General features: G+C 40.8%; 1 protein-coding gene across 1 annotated transcript in view; it reads right to left on the bottom strand.

Moving 5' to 3' along the window:
• Nucleotides 1-283: 283 nt before the first annotated feature.
• ccdc83 (coiled-coil domain containing 83) overlaps nt 284-25400 on the bottom strand; it is a 70605-nt gene continuing 45488 nt past the window's right edge. The window contains exons 8-11 of the mRNA XM_072577721.1: nt 22243-22364; nt 20269-20366; nt 10299-10507; nt 284-3226 (exon numbers count right to left, since the gene is read on the bottom strand). Of these exons, the coding sequence (XP_072433822.1) occupies nt 3050-3226; nt 10299-10507; nt 20269-20366; nt 22243-22364 (606 nt within the window). The 3' untranslated portion in view covers nt 284-3049. The remainder of the gene's footprint in view (nt 3227-10298; nt 10508-20268; nt 20367-22242; nt 22365-25400) is intronic.

Here is a 25400-nt window from a genome sequence, read left to right as displayed (position 1 = left end):
TTCAGGATCAATGCCAAATTTTATCTGAGCACATGTCAGCATGTGGCTTGAGATGTTGTGTTGTCTTATTGGCTATAATAATGTTGGTCACACAGGAGGAAATTGACTCCCACCACCCTCTTCTACTATTGTGGCAGCAGGACCAGGAGTTAATATTGAACTGTGTTCTAAGCAGATATAAATATGCTCCTTCCAGCTACCTGAAAATGGAATGATTTAACACAGAACATTTGCTTCAATTTGTAACTTGTTTTATTTGACAATGAAAAATTTACAGAGCACGTTGTATCATGAGACATTTTCTGTCAATGTAATTTTTTATCTAGTAATGCTAAAGTAGAAAATATTCACATGCCATACCATGTTTTGTGAACATGCAAACTCTGAGAAGGGCAGGAGTTTCCTATTTGCAAATTAATTGCTTCATATTTTTCACATGCAAATAATCATTCAACTTCCCACAGAATGAAATTTGGCAGAGGTCAATCTTGAGAATCGACATATGCTCAAATAATAATTTAAAATGATTTCTTTCCAAGTCTATTCTGTGGGGAAAATTAATGCTGGAGTCCTGTTGCTTCCATCATTGTCTGGCTATGGTCCAGTCTTACCTTTGGATTATTGAGTGAAGGAGGAAAGGAGATTTTTTATTTGTCAGTGCATCTATTATTCAATGAATTTGATTTTATTTAATATGGATTCTTATTTCTTAGAATATTTGGAATTTTCAATCATGTTTTCTCTAGTAAAAGGTAAAGTCTCTACAGTCTGACCAGACTATAGGCTGCTCTCTCATTACAGAGAGGTGACTGGTAGTGGTTTAACCCAAGGGTCACCATTGTCTCAGGTGAGGGACCAGGTCAAGAAGAAGAATCCTTCATGGTAACCTCAGCTGGTCTGGGGATTGAACCCATGCTGCTGGTATCAGTGTTGCAAACCAGCCATTCAGTCAACTGAGCTAACTGACCTCCTCTCTAGTGGTCATATAAATTCCTTGACTAAGCTCTAAACCCAAGCTTCTGTGCCCTTTTAAGGGAAAGAAATTTGCCATCATTGTGTGTTTTGCCTACATGTGACTCCAGACTTAAAGCAATGTGACTCTCAAGGGCCAAGCAAACTATCAGTTCAAGACTAATGAGGGATGATCAACGAATACAGTCCCTTGTCTGCAGTGTCTGCACCCCATGAAAAAAAGATAGATGAGCAGAATTTTTGTAATGCATCTACCAAAATACATATTCGGACTGCTTAATGTATCAATTTACAATCGTTCTTCATACTATAATTACATGATTTGATAGTAATGCAGAAGTTGCCATAGTCCTATCAGCTGTGCTCTCATTAGAGATAGATGACAGTTGGTGGTAGGTCATACTTCAGGCTAGGGGAGAGATTGAGAAGGAGAGTGTGGGAAATGAACCTAAAATGTTGGCATTACTCTGCATTGCATAATATGCAGATAACTGAGCATGGGTTTGAAAGTAATTTCTCTTTCTTTTTATATTTCATTTTCCAACACCTCACACTGCCACACCTTTCTGATGGTCACCTCCTGCTTTGCTGTGACCTCCCCCAACTTCTTCTGTAACTTTCACATAACTGCTGATGGTCATAATTTCAGCTGTGGTCCAAAGTTCCCTCTCAAAATATGCTCCGCCTACCTATGCTTCTTTAAGACACACCGTAAAATTCACATCATTGACCAAGCTTTTGGTTTCCTTCTCTTAGTTAAACCTTTAGCTCTGCATCTTTTATTGGTCAGGCTTCTGAAGTGGTTTACTACATTGTGTGTTGTCTGACCTTTCAGTCTCCCAATAGCTTACATTTTCTAAAAGCGAATGAAAATTTGGTATACTGATTTCTAATATGTTTATTTAACACATTGATTTATGGATACAGAGTACCTTACTTTGAATTGCATGATTCTTAGCCATGATTTATACTTAAACTAATTAAATAATTGCACTTTTGTGACTTGAATTTTTAGCTGTTTTCAGACCAGGTAAAAGGCATGGTATCCTTTATTCCTACAGAACGAAAGGAACAGTTTGGTGATACCACCACGTTGGCCATCCACCGAAGAATACAAGACAATTTCTAAAAAACTGCTTCCCTTTTGTGGGTGGTGGTGGTGGTGGGGGTGGGGGGGTGGAGTTAAGAAACATGTAATTCTTTCTCAGCTGTTTTGAAGGAGCTTGCATAACATGTTTAAATTTGAGTAAAAGTTTCATTGAGGTGAGGTCACCATCGTTCCATAGGGTTGTCTCTCATCAGAGAGATGACTGGTGGTTAACCTGTGGGTCACCGCGCCTTAAATGAGGGGCAAAGTCGAAAAAGTAGGACCTTCAAGGTAATTCCAGCTGGTAGGAAATTGAACCCATGCTGTTGGCATCATTTTGCATCACAAACTAGCCATTCTGCAACTGCACCAACTGACCCCAATTATAAAGCCTTATTCCAAGGTTTAAATATAGAATATTAAATAGTTGCTTCAGTTACAGAATGATTTCCTATCAAAGTGTGGAGTTTGCACATTCTCCCCATGTCTGCGTGGGTTTCCTCCCACAGTCCAAACATGTGCAGGTCGGGTGAATTGGCCATGCTAAATTGCCCATAGTGTTAGGTAAGGGGTAAATGTAGGGGTATGGGTGGGTTGCGCTTCGGCGGGTCGGTGTGAACTTGTTGGACTGAAGGGCCTGTTTCCACACTGTAAGTAATCTAATCTAAACAAAGTAATTGATATTCAGTTGCTCCAAATATCCTCATGTATGTAGCAAATCGCTGAGAATAATTTCTGTTCTGCATTTAGTTATCTTAAATCTAAATAGGTAATTGTAATTGTTTTTGGGTACATTAAGAAACAAACTTGGGTGAGATACCTGAATACTGCTGGTGCATGGAACTATCCCTCACTGTTTTCAGGATAGTTGGATGGAGGAGATGAAAAGCAAGTAAACTAACCATAAAAAACTTGCAACCACAGTAGTCTTTGATTTGAAATAATCCACTCTACATCTACTAATGCTTCAAAGGGCAAGAGTTTTAATAACTATAATATAGCTGATCTGAGCATTGTACCCGTAACAGGCCACACCAGCGCTACTTCATTTGATTTTGTTTCTTCATTTTTCTTTCCTTGACTGGGAAGTTGCGCGATGTCTTCAAGAGGCATGGCTCGGCCCTCGACGTGCAACAGCTTCTGTTCCAAGGCACCACAATCGAAATACTGAAAAGCAAATTGCAAATTTTTACACAATTATATTGTAATAAAACCTTGCATATTTTAAAGGAAATAAAATGACCTAAAGAGCTTTCAAAAACTATTTTGAACATTGGGTCACACAGAAAATATTTGGTCACATGGTCAAAAGTTGGTCAAAAAGGTAGGTGAGATAAGAAGAGAGGTTTGTGGAGGAAATTCCAAAGATTAGGGTCTATGCAGCTAAAGGTATGGTGGAGTGATTGAAATCAGGGATGGGCAAGAATCATTGAGCAGTTGTATAACTTGAGATGGTTATAGAGAGGGGAAAAGAGCAATGTTGTCAAAAGATTTGCAAACTAGGAGAAAAAATTTAAAATCAAACTTCTTTTAAATTTGTTCATGAAATGTGAATGACTTTGGCAAAGTCAGCATTGTTGTATATCCTCAACTGCTCTTAAAGGTACCTTACTGTCTTCAACTGCTATTGCCCATTGGTGCAAATACATCCATGGTACTGTTCAGAAGTGAGTTCCAGGATTTAGACCTGGAAGTAACAGTGAGGAAGTGGAAATGTAGATCCCGCAGCATTCTGGGGTAGAGAATTTCAAAGATTCACAAGTCTCTGAGTAAAATATTTTTCCTTTCATTCCTAAATGGCTTTTCTGTCTCCCAGTTCTCACCTCCCATACAATGCAACCATCTTACCTGCACCTACCCTGCCTATCTCTTTAAGTACTGGATATAAACTGCCATTCTGTCACCCCCAGTGGAATGCCATGATCCACTCCTTTATCAGCATTCTGCAAGGATCATTCCCTCTGGGACACATTGGTTTATTCTTCATTCCCAACACCTCTCCATACCCCAAGGTATTTTCCCATGCAATTGCCTGTTTACCTCCTCCCTCCTCAAGGCTCCAGACATACCTTCTAGGTGAAGCAGCAATTTACCTGCACTTCATTCAATCCAGTCTACTGTATTTGCTGTTCACGATATGATCTCTAATTTAGGGAAATAATATGCAGACTGGATGGCTGCTTTGCAGAACTCCTATATTCTATCCATAAAAAAATGACCCTGAGCTTCCATTTGCCTGCCACTTCAACATATCGCTGTGTTCCTATGCCAAAATTTCAGTCTCAGCTTGCTACATTGTTCTAGTGACCCTCAGCACAAGCTTGATTAAAGGGTCTCATTTTCCACTTGGGCACCTGCAGCGTCTAGGACCCAAAATCAAGTTCAATAAATTTAGAGACTGATTCCATCCTTCCATGTCTTTTAACCCTGGTCCTGTTATGACGTGCACTGTTTTCAGCACAACCAACCTTTCTCACTCACCTAGTCACATGATATGGGTTGCTTTCAGCACAGCCTTATCATTCTCTCCACATCTCAGCTATTATCACTTATTCGGTTTATCTTCTGTCTTGGCCTACTATCAATAATCCTGTCATCTGCCTACCCCTGTCATATCTCTCTGGGCTCCCTCCCCACCTTTCAGTATAAATACCACATTTCCCTAGCTGCTCTTAGTTCTGAAGAAGATTCACCAATCTCGAAACTTTAGTTCTATACTCTCCCCAAAGATGCTGTCAGAGAAAATGTCATAGAGTCATAGAGATGTACAACAAGGAAACAGACCCTTCAGTCCAGCCTGTCCATGCCGACCAGATATCCCAACCCAATCTAGTCCCACCTGCCAGCACCCGGCCCATATCCCTCCAAACCCTTCCTATTCATATACCCATCCAAATGCCTCTCATATGTTGCAATTGTACCAGCCTCCACCACATCCTCTTGCAGCTCATTCCATACACGTACTCTATGTGAAAATGTTGCCCCTTAGGTCTCTTTTATATCTTTCCCCTCTCACCCTAAACCTATACCCTCTAGTTCTGGATCCCCTCGCAGCACCTCGCATTTATCTGAATTAAACTCCATCTGCCACTTCTCAGCCCACTGGCCCATCTGGTCCAGATCCTGTTGTAATCTGAGGTAACCCTCTTCACTGTCCACTACATGAGTTTCATCAACAATTTCTATTTTTTCTTTGTTCTATATTTCCAGCATCTGCAGTTCTTTATTTTAATTCTTTACGTATTTTGTAGGTTGCAATGAGATGGGGTTATTCCTTACATTCTAAAGAATAAAAGGCCCACTTTGTCAAATTTGTCTTCATAGGATACTCCTGCCATCCTGGGAACAAGTCTGGTGAATTGTACTCCCTCTTTGGCAATAATATCTTTCCTAAGATAAGGGGGCCAAAGTAGCATTCACTACTTCAGATTCTATACTCAAATCCTTTTGTTATAAAGACCTTCCTATAATAGAGTGCTGACCTTGCTTGCTAGCCTTCAGTAACTAATTGATAGAAATAGCCAGATCTCTTTGTACATCTACATTTTCCAACCTCTTATCGCTTAAGAAACACTCTGCATATCTTTTTTCCTACAAAAGCTGATAACCTCTCATTTTTCCAAATTATATTCCAGCTGCCACATTCTTGCCCACTCACCAACTCTATCCAAATCCTCTTGAAGCTGCTTTGCATCTTCCCTACAGCACATGTGCCTACCTAAGCTTTATAACATCCACAAATTTGGAAATATTACATTTGGTTCACACATCTAAATCATTAATATAGTGTTGACAGCCTAAGCCCCATGTACTGATTCTTGCTGTAGCCCACTAATCACAGCCTCCCAATGCCTAACCTCTGATTGCAAACTGTTAGTCAAACCCTGATCCATGCCAGCATATTACCTCCTATCCCATGTGCTTTAATTTTGCTCACTAATCCCCTATTTTGAAGTTTATCAAAATCTTTATGAAAATCCAATTCCAGTCAGTAACATCCTCAAAAACTGTATTTGTCAAACACAAATCCATATTGACTCTATCCCAATCAGATCATCATTGTACAAGTGTCTGTTTATCACATCCTTTTTAACAGATATGATGTACTAACGGGATTAAAATTCAATCTACTGAAGTTACCTACTTTGAAAATTTGTGCATCCTACCAGGAAAAAGATGTATGGTTTACTTCACATTTTTCTTACAGCTGGTGGACAGTACAAAATGAATTTACAATAGATTCTGGGTTTAAAATATCTTTTTCATCTTAGAATTCCTTAGATAAGTCACAAACACACATCTGTGTCTTCTCCAAAACTGTTTGAATCTTCAGGCCTGGTTTCATCAGCATTATAGTGTTGAAATTACCCTGGCTTTGGCACTGTCACCCTCAAGCTCTCCACAATATTTGACATCACTGACCATAAGCAATATAATATTTATCAAACTGTACTTGTATGATTACATTCCAAGCTATGCAATAGTAAATAATTAACAACATGATCCAGCAATTGCTTTTCTTTATTTTACAGTCATCTCCATTTCCACTCTTGCCTCTGTGTCCTCAATAACAGCATCGGCAGCCCTCCATATGTATACATCCTGTGACCACTTTAGCCACACTGTCTTTAACACAACATGGAAATAAGTTGAACATTTTCTTATCTGAATGGCTTCTTCCCAACTTACATTCTGTTCGCTCCCACTGTAAACTCTGCAAATTTGTCATCAGCTTCACCTGCTTCCCTGGTCATGTGCTGTACTAAGCCATGCAAAACTTTAAAATGACCCACATGCTATCCATCCCTGCAGTTTAATTCCAGATCTAACCACACCACCACGAATAAAATCTTTGCCTACACTTCTGTTACTACTATGCAGTTTTCTGGCCTCCAGTTCACTCTTGCCATTCTGAAGAAATTTTGCTACCCTACATTGAGTTTCACTCATTCATTCATTCATGATCCCATCTCTGATCTGGATTGGCTCCATCAATTCTTGAACATACTGAATTGAAAATTTTAGTTCCCTTCCCCACACAATCTCTACAAGCTCAGCTAAGTTTTATGTCCTTTAATTTTACTTTGTCACATTTCCTGTGCAGAGTGTAGGTGATGGCCTCATTTGCCAGGATTCTTTTCCAAACCATTCTATTACTACACTTTCCATCTGATTAAAAAGAAAACATCTTTTCAACAAAGCCTGTAGTTGTCCTTTCCAATATTCTCAATTTGGCCAAGTAGCTTTCACTTACATTAACTGCCTGGGATATTTTCTGTACTAGATGTTACATAAATACCAATTGTAGCTATAAATGTACAAATTATTGGTTTGATATTACATTTTCCTTTCAATGGAAATAACTAGCTTTATAGAAATGAATGTACATGAAATCTACACATGTTCTTTTAAAATACTTTTGATGCATCACAGATATAAATGTTTATATAAATTTGACATAAATCTCCCAGAATTTTGAGGGAGGCAAGGAAACAAATTGCTGGAGCATTGACAGATATCTTTGTATCCTCTTTGGCCACAGGTAAGGTCCCAGGAGACAATGCTGTCCCATTGTTTAAGAAGGGTAGCAGGGACATTTCTGAAAATTATAAGCCTATGAGCCTCACGTCAGTAGTTGGGAAATTATTAGAAAAGATTCTCAGGGACAAGATCGATATGAATTTAGAAGCAAATGGACTTATAGTTTTAGTGATAGATGGTTTTGTGTGGGGGAGTTGTGCCTCACTAACGTGATTGAGTTTTTTGAAAATGTGATGATAACGATTGAAGAGGAAAAAGTGCCTGACGTTATCTACATGGACTTCAGTAAAACCTTTGACAAGGTCCCTCATAGCAGATTGGTACAGAAGGTGAAGTCACATGTTATCGGGGTGAACTAGCAAGATGGATACAGAACATGGGTCAGTCATAGGAGACAGAGGGTAGCAGTGGAAGGATGCTTTTCAGATGGAGGGCTGTGACTAGTGGTGTTCCACAGGGATCAGTGCTGGGACCTCTGCTGTTTATGACTTACATAAACAAATTGCAGGAAAATGTAGCTGGTCTGAGTAGTAAGATTGTGGACGATACAATGATTGGTGGACTTGCGGATAGTGAGGAAGATTGTCAGAGGACACAGCAGGAGAAAGATCACTTGGAGGCATAGGCAGAGAGATGGCAGATGGAGTTAAATCCAGACAAATGTGAGGTGATGCATTTTGAAAGGTCAAGTAAGGGTGGAAGCTATTCAGTGAATGGCAGAACCCTTGGAAGTATTGATATGCAGAGGGATCTTGGTGTGCATGTCTACAGATCACTGAAGGTGGCAACGCAAGTAGATAAGGTAGTTAAAAAAAGGCTTATGGAATGCTTGTCTTCATTGGCAGGGTCATTGAGTATAAGAAGAGGCAAGATATGCTGCAGCTTTATTAGTGAAACCACACTAGGAATATTGTGTACAGTTCTGGTCACCACACTACCTGAAGGATGTGGATGCTTTGGAGAAGTTTCAGAAAAGGTTTACCAGAATGTTGCTCGGTATGGGGGATCTTATCTATGAAGAAAGGTTGGTTAGATTAGGTTTGTTTTCACTGGAACGCAGGAGGTTGAAGGGTGACCTAACAGAAGTTTATAAGATTGTGTATGGTGTGGATAGAGTGGAAAGCATTGGCTTTTTCCAAGGGTAGAGGGGTCAGTTACTAGAGGACACAGGTTCAAGGTGCGGGGTGGGGGGGGGGAGGGGTCAGGGAAGTTTAAAACAGGTGCAAGTTAAGTTTTTCACACAAAGGGTGGCGAGTGTTGGAAAGCTTTGCCAGAGGAGATAGTGGAGACAAAAAAAACCCTGCAGATGCTAGAATCCAAAGGAGGAGAAGGTGGAAGCAGACTCAATAAGCAGCATTCAAGAAGCACTGAGATGGATAGAGGAATAGGAAGGGAATAGAGAGATATAGATCTTGAAAGTGAAGACAGTTTTAGTATGGAAGGGCAAAATATGGCAGTGGAGGCTTGGAGGGCTCTGTTCCTGTGCTGTATTGTTCTTTGTTCTTTTGTTCTGACATTGCAGGCTTCTCAGTTCTACTCAGCTGTTTTTTTTAAATAATGAGACTTATCAACAGCTATCACAAGGAAAAGAGAATTGTATTGCCCTGAAGGAGAAGAAAAAAAAATCTGATCTAGAAGAAAAATGGGCCTATTGATTAGATTTTTAAAAAAATACCAAAAATTGAAGACTAGGATTTGGACGGCCAAATGTGATTCAGAAATCTCACATGTAATCTTATTCTGCTGTTAAATGAAGTGGTTACAATTGTTCCCAACTTTTAATTCCTCAAAAACCAGCAAATTAGAGAAAGGGAATAAACAATTCCAGATACTTCTAAAATATCAATTCATGTGCAGTCAGTTCTTTTATAACATGGTGGTTCCGTTCTTGTGCAACCCCGCTTTATAGAAAAATCACACTTTAGAAACAGCACTTTAAGTGTTGGTGATGTAATAACATTATAGCCAATATATGTTTTAAAAGTTCATGCTTTAGAACAGCACCCCCAATTCATCAATCGTGTTACAGCGAATTGGTGTTGCTTAAATGTACATTATAGCAGAACGCATTGTTTCTTTAAACCTCAAAACATTATGACAACGGTTTACAGCATATTTGCAAGAGCAATTTTATCATAGACTACATTGTAAGAGTGACTAAATGTGTAAAGTTTCTAATTTGCTCTGATTTTGATTTACATGTTTTAGTATTTCAAACATAGAGTTAATTTATAAAAGAGTTGTTCTCTACTAAGGCATATTACTTTGTGAAAACCTAATAAATAGTAGCATAATAAGATTACCTAATGGTGCTGCCATAAGGAAGTCTCTGAAGGAAAGTGGGAGATCATTGTTGACAGTGAAATTCCAAAACATTTTGTTTTGTTTATCATTACTTAATTTTGGAACTGGACTCCAATAATTATCAGGATTTACACTTTAGCCAGGACTCTCTTTAACATGACAACATATGTCTGAACAATATTAAATTAAAAGGGAACATACATCATTGCGCCATTATCTTTATATAAATGTATATTTGATAAGTTTTCCAATACATTTATAGCTATAAAAATACAATTTTACAAATAATAACACTGAACTTCGTTCTGTATCTTCATACATGACCTATTATTGAACAGTATTATGGGTAACAACCAAAGATTTTAAAACTTTCTTTCAATTTCACTTAACTAACCTTAAAGTATTTTTCATCTTCCTGCAACAAGTAGGTGAGATTTTGTGATACAGACTTGCCCAGTTGGAACTGTGGTTCATCATCACTTTCTGTCATTTCCTCTTTAAAATACGGTTGCATTGATGAAACTTTCTTCTCTGATGCAAGCAATGTTGCACTCTTGAGTTTTGGTAGGCTGTAGCTAGCATCACGGATTTCCACAAGGGCATCTGTTTAAAAATAAAACTTTTATTACAATCCAAAAACTGATTGCCTGAAACTTGAGAACTTGAGATTGGCTTAACGTAGTGAGTAGCTGACTTTTGCAATTAGAGATCACATATTGAATGCTCGGTCTTGCTAAGCTAGTTGGTGGCAGTTTGGCATCAAGTGAACTTTTGGCTTCAATGAGGCTGGGCTACTGAAGCCCTTCATGACTCTTTAACCACGGTATTTTAATTATTCCATTGAGCAGAAACACCACTGTTTCTGTCCACCATTTTTCAGCATTTTCATTTTATTTTTAATGAAAGAAAGAGCATGAACCCTGTTCAAACAGTCCTAATAGCTGCACTTCTAAGTTCTGTTATCATCCATGTAAAACTCATTTGCACTTACCTCAGTGATTGCTTATCCTTTGATGACATGTTGAAACCAAGAGTGTGCACAGCATTATTCATGGTCTAGCCAAAGTTCTAAATTCTCTACTTCTGAATTGTATTCCTCTAGAAATGAACTCAAGTGCATAGTTGTAATATAATGATTTTATGAAGCTGCATTGATTTTTTTAAAAAAATAATTTTTATTGAAAAATAGATTTTTTAATATTACAACAAATATGAAACAATACAAAGAAAGAACACAAAACAAGTTTAAAAACCCAAACCGCTCTCAAGTACAAATGTATGAATATATATAAAAATATATTTTAAAAACCCAAATTAACTACTTAACTAAATACATAATAACTAACAACAACCTGATAAATAATATTATTCTCCCAAACTTTGAATAATATTACAGCTCAGCAAAACAAACACTAACTCTTGAATAGCGAGAGCATTAATTTTCACTTACATTTGCAGATCCCCCTCTCTGGATAGTGGAATCATAAAGCACAACCGTTACTGTTATATAAAAGCCCTTATTAGATGCTCCATAACAATCTTCCTCTAATGCAACAAGCCCAGGGATTTTCAGACACCCACCCTAACAAGATATTCTTTCTTGCACAGAAATTGAGGATGATGAAAAGTTTTTTCTTATGTGCATCTACAGGGATTACATTGGGCAGGCCAAGAAGAAGAGAGGTAGAGTCCTTCTCCACTCTTACATCCAAAATCCCCTCCATTGCACCCACCATAGCACTTCAGTATGTTTGATGCCAACCACAGGACTAGAGACAATGGGTAAGAGAACCCATACTAACTTTACACTTGGGCTATGTTGAAGATACCCCTGGTTTAAATTTTGATAAACGATCTGGAGCCAAATGGATCCTGTGGAGAATCTTCAACTGTAAAGCATGGGTCCTATTGCAAATTGATATCTTTCTTGTGTTTTCCCAAATATCTTCCCATGCCCCTGAAGAGACCTCAACACACTTCTCTCTCCCATGTTCTGAATTGAATTGAATTGAATAGAATTTATTGTCACATGTACCAAGGAACAGTGAAAAGCTTTGTCTTGCGAGCAATACAGGCAGGTCACATTGTGAAGTGACTAGATAACTAAATAATAGGTATACAACAGCAAAAACAAAAACACAGGTACAGGCAAATGTTAAGAGTTTAAGAGTCCATTCAGTATTCTAACAACAGTAGGATAGAAACTGTTTTGAAACTGGCATGTGTTCAGGCTTCTGTACGTTCACCTTGATGGTAGAGGCTGTAGAAAAACATTGCCATGGCGGAATGGATCTTTGAGAATGCTGGCGGCACTTTCCTTGATAGCGGGCCTGGTAGATGGATTCTATAGATGGAAGGTTGGCCTTTGTGATTGTCCAGGCTGCGTTCACTACTCTCTGTAACTGTGTCCAATCTTGAATGGTACAGTTGCCATACCAGGGAGCGATACATCCAGAGAGAATGCTCTTGATGGTGCATCTATTGGCAAGGGTATTTGCCGTCATGCCAAATTTCCTCAGCTGCCTGAGGAACAAGTCAACTAGTAAGAGGGCACTTTGCCTGAGACGTTTCAATATCTAACCCTATTGAAACAGGTCCCCACAAGCCCAATCACTCATGTAAGATAAAAGCAAACTTGGTTGATAGTTTTTAATGTCCGGGAGATCCACTCCCCCTAGACTGTAAGGCAATTGCAGTTTAGCTAATTTAATAAGGGGCCACTTAAGATGCCAATTAAAAGAGCTGAACCAGCCATTCAGTCTCCTGAACGATTGCTTATTGAAAATCGGGGGAAGCATCCGTATAGGGTCCAACAAACAAGGAAGAATCTTCATAAGAGCTATCCAACCTAACCATGAGACCGGAAGCACCTCCCATCTTTGAAGGTCTTGTTTGATTTTGTCAAATAATTGAACAAAATTAGCTTTAAATAACCAATCAAGAACTAGAGTGATGAATATGCCCAAATACATAACACCCCCCACCCCCTGTGACCACTTAAAATGGGAATCAAGATTTGCCCTCAAGACCTAGCACCTTCGTAACACCACCCAATGGCACAGCCTCTGATTTTTGCAAAATTAATCTTGTACCCAGAAAAGGTGCCAAACAAGCTGATGCATTGTAACAGACGAGGTACTGAAACTGCTGGATTTGACAAAAAAAATGAGAACATCGTGCAAGCACAACAAAATCTTGTGTAATTTTGACCCCACTGCTGGAGCTGATACATTGGGATCCCTATAAATGGCTTCCTTCAATGGTTCAATCACCAATGTAAAAAAACAATGGCGAAAGGGGACAGTCCTGTCGGCTGCCCCTAAAAATGATAAAATTGTTTGATTGTTCAAAATTTGGGAGAAGATTTGTAGCTCGGGTGCTCGTTGTTGTGGTTCTGTTCGCCGAGCTGGGAATTTGTCTTGCAAACGTTTCGTCCCCTATCTAGGTGACATCCTCAGTGCTTGGGAGCCTCCTGTGAAGCGCTTCTGTGCTGTTTACTCCGGCATTTATAGTGGCCTGTCTCTGCCGCTTCCGGTTGTCAGTTCCAGCTGTCCGCTGTAGTGGCCAGTATATTGGGTCCAGGTCGATGTGTTTGTTGATAGAGTCTGTGGATGAATGCCATGCCTCTAGGAATTCCCTGGCTGTTCTCTGTTTGGCTTGCCCTATAATGGTAGTGTTGTCCCAGTCGAATTCATGTTGCTTGTCATCTGTGTGTGTGGCTACTAAGGATAGCTGGTCGTGTCGTTTCGTGGCTAGTTGGTGTTCGTGTATACGGATCGTTAACTGTCTTCCTGTTTGTCCCATGTAGTGTTTTGTGCAGTCCTCGTTCCGAATGGAACGAGGACATGCCACAACCCAAAGGACTAGCCACACTACCATACATCAGGAGCATTTCTGAACTGACAGCCAGACTACTGCGACCACTAGGACTCATAACAGCACACAAACCAACAGCCACGCTCAGACAACAACTCACCAGAACAAAGGACCCGATACCCAACATGAGCAAAACTAATGTAGTGTACAAAATCCCATGCAAGGACTGCACAAAACACTACATCGGACAAACAGGAAGACAGTTAACGATCCGTATACACAAACACCAACTAGCCAGGAAACGACACGACCAGCTATCCTTAGTAGCCACACACACAGATGACAAGCAACATGAATTCGACTGGGACAGCACTATCATTATAGGGCAAGCCAAACAGAGAACAGCCAGGGAATTCCTAGAGGCATGGCACTCATCCACAGACTCTATCAACAAACACATCGACCTGGACCCAATATACCGGCCACTACAGCGGACAGCTCGAACTGACAACCGGAAGCGGCAGAGACAGGCCACTATAAATGCCGGAGGAAACAGCACAGAAGCGCTTCACAGGAGGCTCCCAAGCACTGAGGATGTCACCTAGACAGGGGACGTAACGTTTGCAAGACAAATTCCCAGCTCGGCGAACAGAACCACAACATTGTTTGATTGTACCCCAATGGTAATGACCACAGCAACAGGGTCACTGTGGAGAATCTTTACCCATCTTATAAGAGCTTTGCCCAAGCCAAACCGCTCACGAATACAAAAAAAGGTACTGCCATTCAACTCAGTCAAATGCCTTCTCTGAATCTAGAGAAATCACCAATCCCTATATTGACTGTTATTGATATGCTTGAGTTATATTAAGCAGCCTACTAACATTATTGGAAGGTCTGCAGCTCTTTATGAAGCGTGTCTTTAACAATAGAAGGTAACACAGTTTACAGCCGTAACACAAGAGTCTTAGAGAGGATTTTAAAGTCAACATTTAAGAGTGAAATGGGCCTGTAAGAAGCACCGTCCTCCAGGACCTTCCTTTTTAAAGAATAAACAAAATTTTGGCCTCTGTTAGAGATGGCAGGAGACAAGGGCCTGTCAAAGTAAGCCTTCTCGGCTGCCTTCAACCATGCTCCGAGGAGACATTTTTGCTCACCCTTCTACCACTTCCTAGTGGCAGAATAGGAAATAACTAGGTCCTGGCATTGGCTTTGGCAGTTTCCCAAAAGACGGATGGGCTATTAACCAAGCCTGAATTAATGTCTGGGAAAGCTCTAAATTCCTTAGAGAAGTACTCCACAAACTTCTTATCTTTAAGGATAAAGGGATCCATTCGCCAGTGCCTCAGACCCACTATAGCGTCTTTAATCTTAACCAACAGTACACTGGAGCATGATTGGAGATGGTAACATTACCAATCGCACAAGATGCCACCAAATCCAGGGTTGCCACAGGGGTCAGAAAAAAATCAATCCTGGTGTGACATCTGTGTGGATTAGAAAAAAACTGTAAGATCCCTGCTTGTAGGGTAGATACGCATCCAGACGTCCACCAACCCTAACTCCACGCACAGATCCACTAATTGTTTAATTTGTAGAAAGGGTATCTGGGGGCCTTCGGGAAACTGTTGGCTGTAGGATCCATAGTACAATTAAAATCTCCCCCTATAATGATATGCCGGGACTCCAGACTGATCAATTTGGAGAACACATCTACCAGAAATTTGTAGAGATGGCTGGAGGGCAGTAAACATTTAAAACACCATATTCTTCCCCGTTTATCAGGGCTTTGAGGATTACAAACCTCCTGTGTGTGTCTTTAATACACTCTAGTAACTTAAATGGGAGATTCCTCCTAACCAATATAGCAGTTCCCTACTTCTGGTATTAAAAGAAGAAAAGTAAACCCAATCAAAGCCATTCTGCTGTAGTTTCAAATGTTCCTTATCATTCAAATGTGTCTCCTGTAATAAAGCATTATCCACCCTTTCCTTTCTAAGACCCGAGAATACCTTTTTCCTCTTAATTGGTGAGTGACTCCCCTTGATCTTCCAGGTACACTATTTAATCAAGTCATTAGCCATAACCTTCTGCAGTAACATTTAGATTCCAGAGAGGAGGAACTCGAATTACAAACCGCTAAGCCTTAGTGTCGTAAGATCCATTGAACATAAAAACTGCATAAATTAAAACCACTACAGTAAAACAAACCCACAAAGCTATCAAAGACTATATACAACAAACAAACCCAACATATACAGCGCCAATGGCGCTGAAGAGGGGAACTCACCCCCTGCCCAAAGGGGGCATCTACACATCCCAAAACCCAACTTCCCATCCCACTGCCAATACTGAAGCTAGAGCATTTAAATACCTGAACCAGGCATAAACTGCCCGTAAGTAGGCATCTAGCCATCCCAACCATTTTCTCTCCTCCTAGCTAGAGCCGCACCACAAACACAAGCAGAAAAGTAAGAAAATACACCTTGAAATAGCAATGTGAACAAAGAAATTTTGAAAGAAAACAATAGGTGAGTACCCCATCCATATTTTGGTATAACTTAACTTAGAAATAGAAAGTACACACCTAAACCGCCCCGAGCATAGTTTAGACCAGATTATTACCAATAATAAAAAAGAAAAGAAATCCCTGACTGGACTTGCTCCTTTTTTTTTTAAGAGAAAAGTAGAGACATAGAGTCATAGAGATGTACCCAAACAGCATTATTATTTGTACATACAAAATTGTTTACATTAAGTTAATTTGTCCACAAAGTCTCTTGCCTCCTCCGATGTGTCAAAGAAATATACAGATCCATCTAAGGTGATCTGAAACACTGCCGGATACCTCAGAGAGTACTGGATCCTGAACTCCCTCAGTCTTTTCTTGATGCTGTCATAGGAGTTTCTTTTTCAGATCACCGCCGCTGAAAAGTCCTGGAAGAACATGATCTTAGAGCCCTCGTAAAATAGGGCCTTCGGATCCTTCCTTTGGATTCTGGAAGCTTCCTCGATTCTTTCCTCATCTCTATAGTGATGAAACGGCACCAAGATAGGACGAGGACAGTGGTCCAGACCTGACCTCCGTGCTGTGACCCAGTGAGCCCTCTCAATCTTGAAGCTTCTCATTCCAGCCTCCAAGTTAAGGAATTTCGCCAACCAGTCCTCAATAAATTCCACCAGCCGCTCACCCTCCTTAGCCTCCGGCAGACTGACAATCCAAATATTTTTTCTCCTGCCCCTGTTATCAAAGTCATCAACCTGGTCAAGCAAATTACAGACATGCATCTCCAGGGCCTGAATCCTATGCTTGGAGGAACCAGTATCAGCTTCCACCACTGTGGCTCTGTGTCCTACCTCATCTGTCCTTTCCTTTAGGTCTCCCAGCTGCTGTTCATGCTTCTACAGCATGATAGTGATCGGGGCCAGTTTCTCCTCTATCTGCTTGCTCAATATCTTGCAAGATTTCATGAGCTCCTTTACCAGGACCTGGTAGGAAATCAAGTCTGAGGATCCTGCAGGCTGGGTCCGGGCCTGACCTCAGACATACCTGCTCCCTTCTTCGGTATCCCTGGACACCGAGGTAAGTTGCTCTCTAACAGTTTCCTGGGACTCCACAACCTTTCCAGAGTTCCAGAATATTGTGTTGGTCTGGGTAGGGTGGGTTAGGACTTCGTTCCGCTTGCGATGCGATCTTCCTAGATCACTGCCATTTTGGATCCCCACAGCATTGCTTTTTAATGATTTGCTTTTCAGGACACCAAGATATCTTCGTGCATATATGTTGTAGTTTTATTTTCCAAGGGGTAGCTGGCCTCTTAGTCTGAAAAATGCACCACCATACACTTGCTTTATTGCAATTATGATTTACTTGCTCATTCTGCATAGTCAGAGCACCAATTGGTGTAGAACATTCATTCTTACCTTCTATCAGTCTAAGTAGTTTTTTTTTTAACTCTTTCACCTCATGGCTTGATCTTTTCATGCTCTGCTTGCCAGTTCTAACCTCAATGTGTTGCAACTCAGTCAGAGTGTCTCAGCTCACTTGCATCATTGCCAAATTCCATTGCCTCATTATAGTCCAGAAAATTGGTTTTAAGGTTTTTCCCCTTTTTCAGGTTCCTCTGTGACCAACTACTACTACCCTCTACTACCCAACCACAGTGACTGGGATTTAGATTCTCTCTCACATCACTTTATGTCTTGACATGCTCACTTCCTATTCTTTTGTTGTTTCTCTGCTCCTTTGATGGCTGCTTGTTCAATTCTTACATATCTATAAGTAATTTCTTTAAAATATGGTGATACTTGTAAAGCAATGCATTGGACACTGTTTCTAATGGTAGCAGATTGCTCTATCCTAGATAGAGGGATTGAGCATCTTGAATGTTAATGTGACTGCATCAATATATAGGTAATAGTACTTTTAGATGGTAAGTAAGGTTTAAGGTTAAGAAGGTGAACTATATTGTGACAGAATATGCAGCCTCTGCCCTGTTACAGCTACTGTGCTGATATGGCTGGTCAATTTGAATTTGTTGTCAATGGTAACCCCCAGTATGTTGATGATGTCATGAAGGTTGAGGATAGATGACTTGCCTTTCTTCTGTTTGTAATGATGTTGACATGATACACTTGTGCAAATATCTCTTGTCATTTGTCTGCCCCAAGCTTCCATTTTATCCAGATCCTGCTCGATAGACTAGTGAACACCGTTTCACTATTGTAGTAATTGTGATTGAAACTGAATGTAAGAATTGTTAGCAATTGGATCTACTCTGACCTTATGGTATATAAACGTCTATAGAAAATCTCCTGAATTCTGGGTGGTTTGGAAGAAGACAATTGTCATATTATTGTCTTGTTCAAAAAGCAGAGAAACATGCTCACATCCCAATAGTAACATTAGACTTTATCTTTCAGTCAATGAAGAAGCAAGACCACTGCTTGTAAAACAATGCCTTTTCATTGGCTCCAACAGGAATTTGCTCTTCTGGATTGATCAAGAAAAGTACTGAAGAGGCCTTGTAGCGTGGTACTTGCTAGCAAGGCTACACTGCCTCTGTCACAAATTGGGCCTGACCATTAAGGGGTAGCTTCAGCTCTATTTCAATTTCTGAATTATAGGCCCATTTGCAGACCTTTTGATAAATGGTTTTTCATCATTTTAGATCTTTGGTTCCCTTTTAGTTGGAGCTTTTCCTCAACTTTTTAGTTCCCCCTTTTCCTAAACCTGCAGGAGACAAGGGTACCCTAGGATGATAGGATCAACAGGGAATCTGGAAAGGACAGTAGTATATAACTGTTTCTCATAATCACCAAGCATTTTGTGTTGAATAATCTCCAGCTATTGGTTAAATCCATAGCAATTCACACAGGCTTCTTGAACTGCCAAACTCTATCACCTAAAAGGACAAAGATATAAGATCCATGGGAACACCATCTGTTCCCTCCAACACCATCCGAACCTGGGGGGACCATATCACAGTTCCTTTCCCATTGCGGATCAAAATCCTGGAACTCCCTTCCTAACAGCATTATGGATACCTAAACCCAAAGGACAGCAGAGTTTTAAGAAGGTACCTCAACACATCTTCTCCAAAGTAAATAGAGATCAGCAATAAATTCTGGCCTTTGCCAATGACATCCACATCCCATTAATGAATAAAAACAATTTGTATTATCCTAAATCACTGCACATAATTACTTGAATAAAGTAACTCAAATGATCTGTCTTCAATGTCAAATGATCTGTCCATTGTTAATTACTAACCAATACTTATAGTTTATATGTGCATGTGTCTGAGGGATTATGCGTGTCTGAGGGATGTGCAGATTATGCGTGTCTGAGGGATGTGCACGTGTTTGAGGGACACGTGTGTGTTTGAGGGGTGTGTGTGTGTGTTTGAAGGACACTTGCACACAGGCGTGTGTTTGGAAGGACGCACTGTTGGAGGGTCGTGCATGTATGTTGGAGGGATACGTGCGCACGTGACGTTACCAGGATGCTGCCTGGACTGGAGGGCTTATCTTATGAGGAGAGGTTGACTGAGCTCGGACTTTTTTCATTGGAGAAAAGGAGGAGAAGAGGGGACCTAATTGAGGTGTACAAGATAATGAGAGGCATAGATAGAGTCGATAGCCAGAGAATATTTCCCAGGGCAGAAATGACTAACATGAGGGGTCATAGTTTTAAGCTGGTTGGAGGAAAATATAGAGGGGATGTCAGAGGCGGGTTCTTTACACAGAGAGTTGAGAGCATGGAATGCGTTGCCAGCAGCAGTTGTGGAGGTAGGGTCATTGGGGACATTTAAGAGACTCCTGGACATGCATATGGTCACAAAGATTTGAGGGTGCATACATGAGGATCAATGGTCGACACAACATCATGGGCTGAAGGGCCTGTTCTGTGCTGTACTGTTCTATGTTTTATAAAATGTAGTATTACAGAAACATGAGTATTATTTAACAATGCAGAAAGATATATAATATTGTAAACTGAAATAAAGAATTCCTATGTGATTTACAATTTTTTTTCTTATTATTACCTGAAGGTTCACCTTTGAACGCTAATTTAGCTAATTCTTCTTCCAATATCCCACCATCTTGGCTCTTGGATCCAGGTGCACGAATTTTGAACAGGTTTCTATGACCATTGGAAATAAAGAATCATTGAATTATCATATAGGATCAATTTGTGGTGACATGAGTCTTATCTGGTGACTGGAGAGCTGGTAATCACATACATTGTCTTCTTTGGGGAAGGCCTAATGAATCCAGAGTCAACTAGGCACATGACAGGTCATTGGCAGACCTTTGCACAGGTGTCAGAAAGCTGTTCCTTCTCAAGGATACTGTGTCCTTGATGTTTTTCAGAGGGGTCATAAAACAGCCCAGGCTGTGAGTTGGCTGAAGTGGTACAGAGATGAAAGGGTTTACTGAGAAGCTTTTTGTGTATACGTAAGCAAATGAGTCTTTAGACTTCAGGCTTTCATGTTTTAAAAGTAACCTGTATACTGAAAGGGGAGTGGTCAGTCCTGGCAGCTGAGGCTTTTGGGACAGTGCAGCAGTGGGCTGTGTGGAAACAGGCTGCTCGACTCTCTCTCCTTCTGCCCTTCTAACTTCAACCTGTAAGCCCCTGTTTCATTTTTACTGTGTTTAAGGGGTTCGTTTATTGGGATTATTGCACTTATTTTTAAGAACAACATAATTAAGTCTAATTTGGGTGGACTGTTCTGTGGGTATTCTATATTCTGTTCTTTGTGTCTCATTTTGTAATTTTGTGAATAAATTGTTGGCTATTTTAAAACATGGTAGTCAAAATAGCTAACTTACTCTGGATAATTTTCATTGTACATTTACCAAAACAAATAGCAAAGTTACAGTCTGGGTTGCCTGCTTAAGAATGTTTTGAGTGGTCTGGCCTAGTCCATAGCACAGGATCAAAACTCTTGAGGCAGGGGTCTCTGCAACAGAGTATCACTGGCTACTCAAGGGCTAGCAGGAATCTTTCTCAGTATATTTTATATGCACTGGCTAATTCCAGGACAAGTACCTACTAAACAGATAATCTTATGGAGGGATCCAGTCAGGCCACACTAAAGTAAGGATGGGAGGAATTTTGCATTCCTTTAATCTGGAACGGAATGCCTTTGAGTGAGGGCCATGCTGCCACTCAGACAAACAGCCAATACAGATTATCTTGTTGTGCATACCACATGACAAACCTGCAGCTTGATCATTAAAAGCAGAAGCATTTGAGCCCCTGATGTGGTCACTGGTTGTTACCTGAGGGTTTCAATTGGTGGGTTGGTGAAGGATGATAAGAACCTTCCCATCCCATAATTAATTGGGGTGGAGTTGCTACCCTACTAAATGCTCTTCCTGCTTCCAAACATGCTACTAGAGAGGGCAGCAGGTTCTGCACATTGTATGAAACAAATGATTTTGCATCTATCAGGTGGAAACAAAAACATGTGATTTTATCGGCTGTGTCTTTTCTGACACTTTCAAAAATATGGCACAGTTGGCATAATATAGAATGGAGTTACATCTTACCAAAAATAAAATTTCTCCCTAAAATTTTGCTAAAAGGGTAACTTGTATATTATTTTGAGTATTACTACTAATATTTTGGGATTACAGTAAGAATTTATAACTTGGTAAATCCATTCACTCAAATCTTAATTACAGCCGATACCAATGCATTAAAAAGGCAATATAGCAGGTATAATAAACATTAAGAATAGCATTTCCTCCGGGTGCTCCGGTTTCCTCCCACACTCCAAAGATGTGCAGGTCAGGTGAATTGGCCATACTAAATTGCCCGTAGTGTTAGGTAAGGGGTAGATGTAGGGGTATGGGTGGGTTGCGCTTCTTCGGGGCGGTGTGGACTTGTTGGGCCGAAGGGCCTGTTTCCACACTGTAAGTAATCTAATCTAATCTAATCATTTAAGTATTAAAATTAAGACTGTACAGATCTATTAATAGTATATTGAGAAGGTAAGAGATGTCTAAATTACCTGCATACATTAAGGTCACTGATCTGGCAATCAAACAGTTGACTCAAAATTTTCAGATTATCCTGTTCAACTTTTTGTACTGCTTGTTCCAAATTAGTAACTTCGAGACTATATAGGTTTAGCTGCAGAAACATGAACATATAATAAGTTTATCAGTATCAAAATCTGACCAAACTTTCACCTGAAATTTCATCAGTGATGAAACAAGAGGTGGCTCACTGGTTAGCACTGATGCCTCACAGCACCAGGGTCCCAGGTTCTTTCCACCCTCGGCAACTGTGTGGAGTTTGTACATTCTCCTCACGTCTGCATGAGTTTTCTCCGGGTGCTCTGGTTTCCTCCCACAACCTAAAGATGTGCAAGTTAGGTGGATTTGCCATGCTAAATTGCCCACATGGTCCAGGCGTGTGTAGGTTAGGTGCATTAGTCAGGGGAAATGTAAAGTTATAGGGTAGGGGAATGGGTCTGGGTGGGATACTCTTTGGAGGACCGGTGTGGACTTGTTGGGCCAAATGCTTGTTTCCACACTATAGGAATTCTATGAAGTATGTTTGATACTAACCAGGAAGTCTCTGTGGCATGGTTTCTCCTGTAAGTTGACTTCCTCAACTTGCCTGTCAAAACAGTGACTTTCATTGAGTTCATTCTGGATTAGTGGTGCTGGAAAAGCACAGCAGTTCAGGCAGCATCCGAGGAGCAGTAAAATCGACGTTTCAGGCAAAAGCCCTTCATCAGGAATACAGGCAGAGTGCCTGAAGGGTGGAGCGATAAATGAGAGGAGGATGGGGGTGGGGAGAAAGTAGCATAGAGGACAATAGGTGTGTGGGGGAGGGGATGAAGATGATAGGCCAGGGAGGAGGGTGGAGTGGATAGGTGGAAAGGAAGATAGGCAGGTACGACAAGTCATGGGGACAGTGCTGAGCTGGAAGTTTGGAACTGGGGTGAGGTGGGGGAAGGGGAAATGAGGAAACTGTTGAAGTCCACATTGATGCCCTAGGGTTGAAGTGTTCTGAGGCGGAAGATGAGGCATTCTTCCTCCAGGTGTCAGGTGGTGAGGGAGTAGCGGTGAAGGAGGCCCAGGACCTTCATGTCCTTAGCAGAGTGGGAGGGGAGTTGAAATGTTGGGCCAGAGGACGGTGGGGTTGATTGGTGCAGGTGTCCCAGAGATGTTCCCTAAAGCACTCCATGAGGAGGCGTCCAGTCTCCCCAGTGTAGAGGGGACCGCACCGGGAGCAACGGATACAATAAGTGATATTGGTGGATGTGCAGGTAAAACTTTGATGGATGTGGAAGGCTCCTTTAGGGCCCTGATGGAGGTGAGGGAGGAGGTGTGGGTGCAGGTTTTGCAATTCCTGCAGTGGCAAGGGAAGGTGCCAGGATGGGAGGGTGAGTTGGTTGTAGGGAGGCATGGACCTGACCAGGTAGTCACGGAGGGAACGGTCTTTGCGGAAGGCAGAAAAGGGTGGGGATTTTACTGTTCCTCGGATGCTACCTGAACTGCTGTGCTCTTCCAGCACCTCTAATCCAGAATCTGGTTTCCAGCATCTGCAATCATTGTTTTTACCTTTCATTGAGTTGATGCCCAGGACTGATTTTGGTCCATACCCCACACTGTCACAACCCTCTTAGAAACTTACTGTAAATCTGGTAGTAAGTGCAGCAGCATTGATGTTAGTGAGCAAGTTAAGCAGCCAATGACATTGAAGTATTCACACATTAAACAAGATATTTAATATCCTTCAATTTTAATGTTCATTTTAGAATATAAAAATAATGATTATGATTGAATTTAAAAGGTAACATACAGATAAAATTGATTAATTCCACATTTTAAAAGAAAATCAGAATGGACAGAAAAATAAGGCTGAACATTCCCAGAAATCAATAAGTATCAATTTTGGTGTTTCTTGCTACAAGCCCTCACTTTCCCTGGGGGGGAAGGGAAAGTGAAAGCAACAGGGAGTATGGCGTTAAATGGAAAGACAAGCAGCAGGATAGCATGTGTCCAGGCGGATTTAAAATTGAGGCAGACTGGGAATGCAGAAAAAAGCAAGGATAACTTAGGACATCATATGACTTCCAATATCTCTTATGATAAGAAAGTTAGCATTAAGGTGCTTTACCTGAATGTGCGTAGCATTCATAACAAAGCAGATGAACTAATGGCACAGATCATAGTGAATAATTATGATGTGGTAGGCATCACAGAGACTTGGTTACAGGGGGGTCAGGACTGGCAGTTAAACCTCCAAGGATTTTCAACTTATCAAAAAGACAGGGAGGTCGGCAGAGAGGGTGGGGTTGCCTTGTTAGTTAAGAACAATATTAAATGTATGGCCCTGAATGACATAGCGTCAGATGATGTGGAGTCTGTGTGGGTGGAATTGAGGAACCACAAAGGCAAAAAAACCATAATTGGAGTTGTGTACAGACCTCCTAACAGTGGTCAGGAGCAGGAACGCAACATGTACCGGGAAATAGAGAAGGCATGTCAGAAAGGCAAGGTCACGGTGATCATGGGAGACTTCAATATGCAGGTGGACTGGGTAAATAATGTTGCCAGTGGATCCAAAGAGAGGGAATTCATGGAATGCTTACAGGATGGCTTTTTGGAACAGCTTGTCATGGAGCCCACAAGGGAGCAGGCTATTCTGGACCTAGTGCTTTGCAATGAACCAGACTTTATAAAAGATCTTAAAGTAAGGGAACCCTTAGGAAGCAGCGATCATAATATGGTAGAGTTCAGTCTGCAGTTTGAAAGAGAGAAGGCAAAATCTGATGTAATGGTGTTACAGTTAAATAAAGTTAATTATGAGGGCATGAGAGCGGAACTGACAAAAATAGACTGGAAGCAGAGGCTTGCGGGGAAGACATAGAGCAAAAATGGCAGGAGTTCGGGAGTATAATTAAGGACACTGTACAGAGGTTCATCCCCAAGAAAAGAAAGATTATCCAGGGAGGGATTAGATAGCCATGGTTGACAAAGGAAGTCAGGAAATGTATTAAAGAAAAAGAGAGATCCTATAAAGTGGCCAAGAGCAGTGGGAAATCAGAAGATTGGGAAGGCTACAAAAACAAACAGAGGATAACAAAGAGAGTAATAAGAAAGGAGAGGATCAAATATGAAGATAGGCTAGCCAGTAATATTAGAAACGATA

Source organism: Chiloscyllium punctatum, chromosome 9 (genome assembly GCF_047496795.1).
Source record: "Chiloscyllium punctatum isolate Juve2018m chromosome 9, sChiPun1.3, whole genome shotgun sequence".
In the NCBI taxonomy this organism is placed as follows: domain Eukaryota; kingdom Metazoa; phylum Chordata; class Chondrichthyes; order Orectolobiformes; family Hemiscylliidae; genus Chiloscyllium; species Chiloscyllium punctatum.
This window is presented reverse-complemented; position numbering and strand designations above follow the sequence as displayed.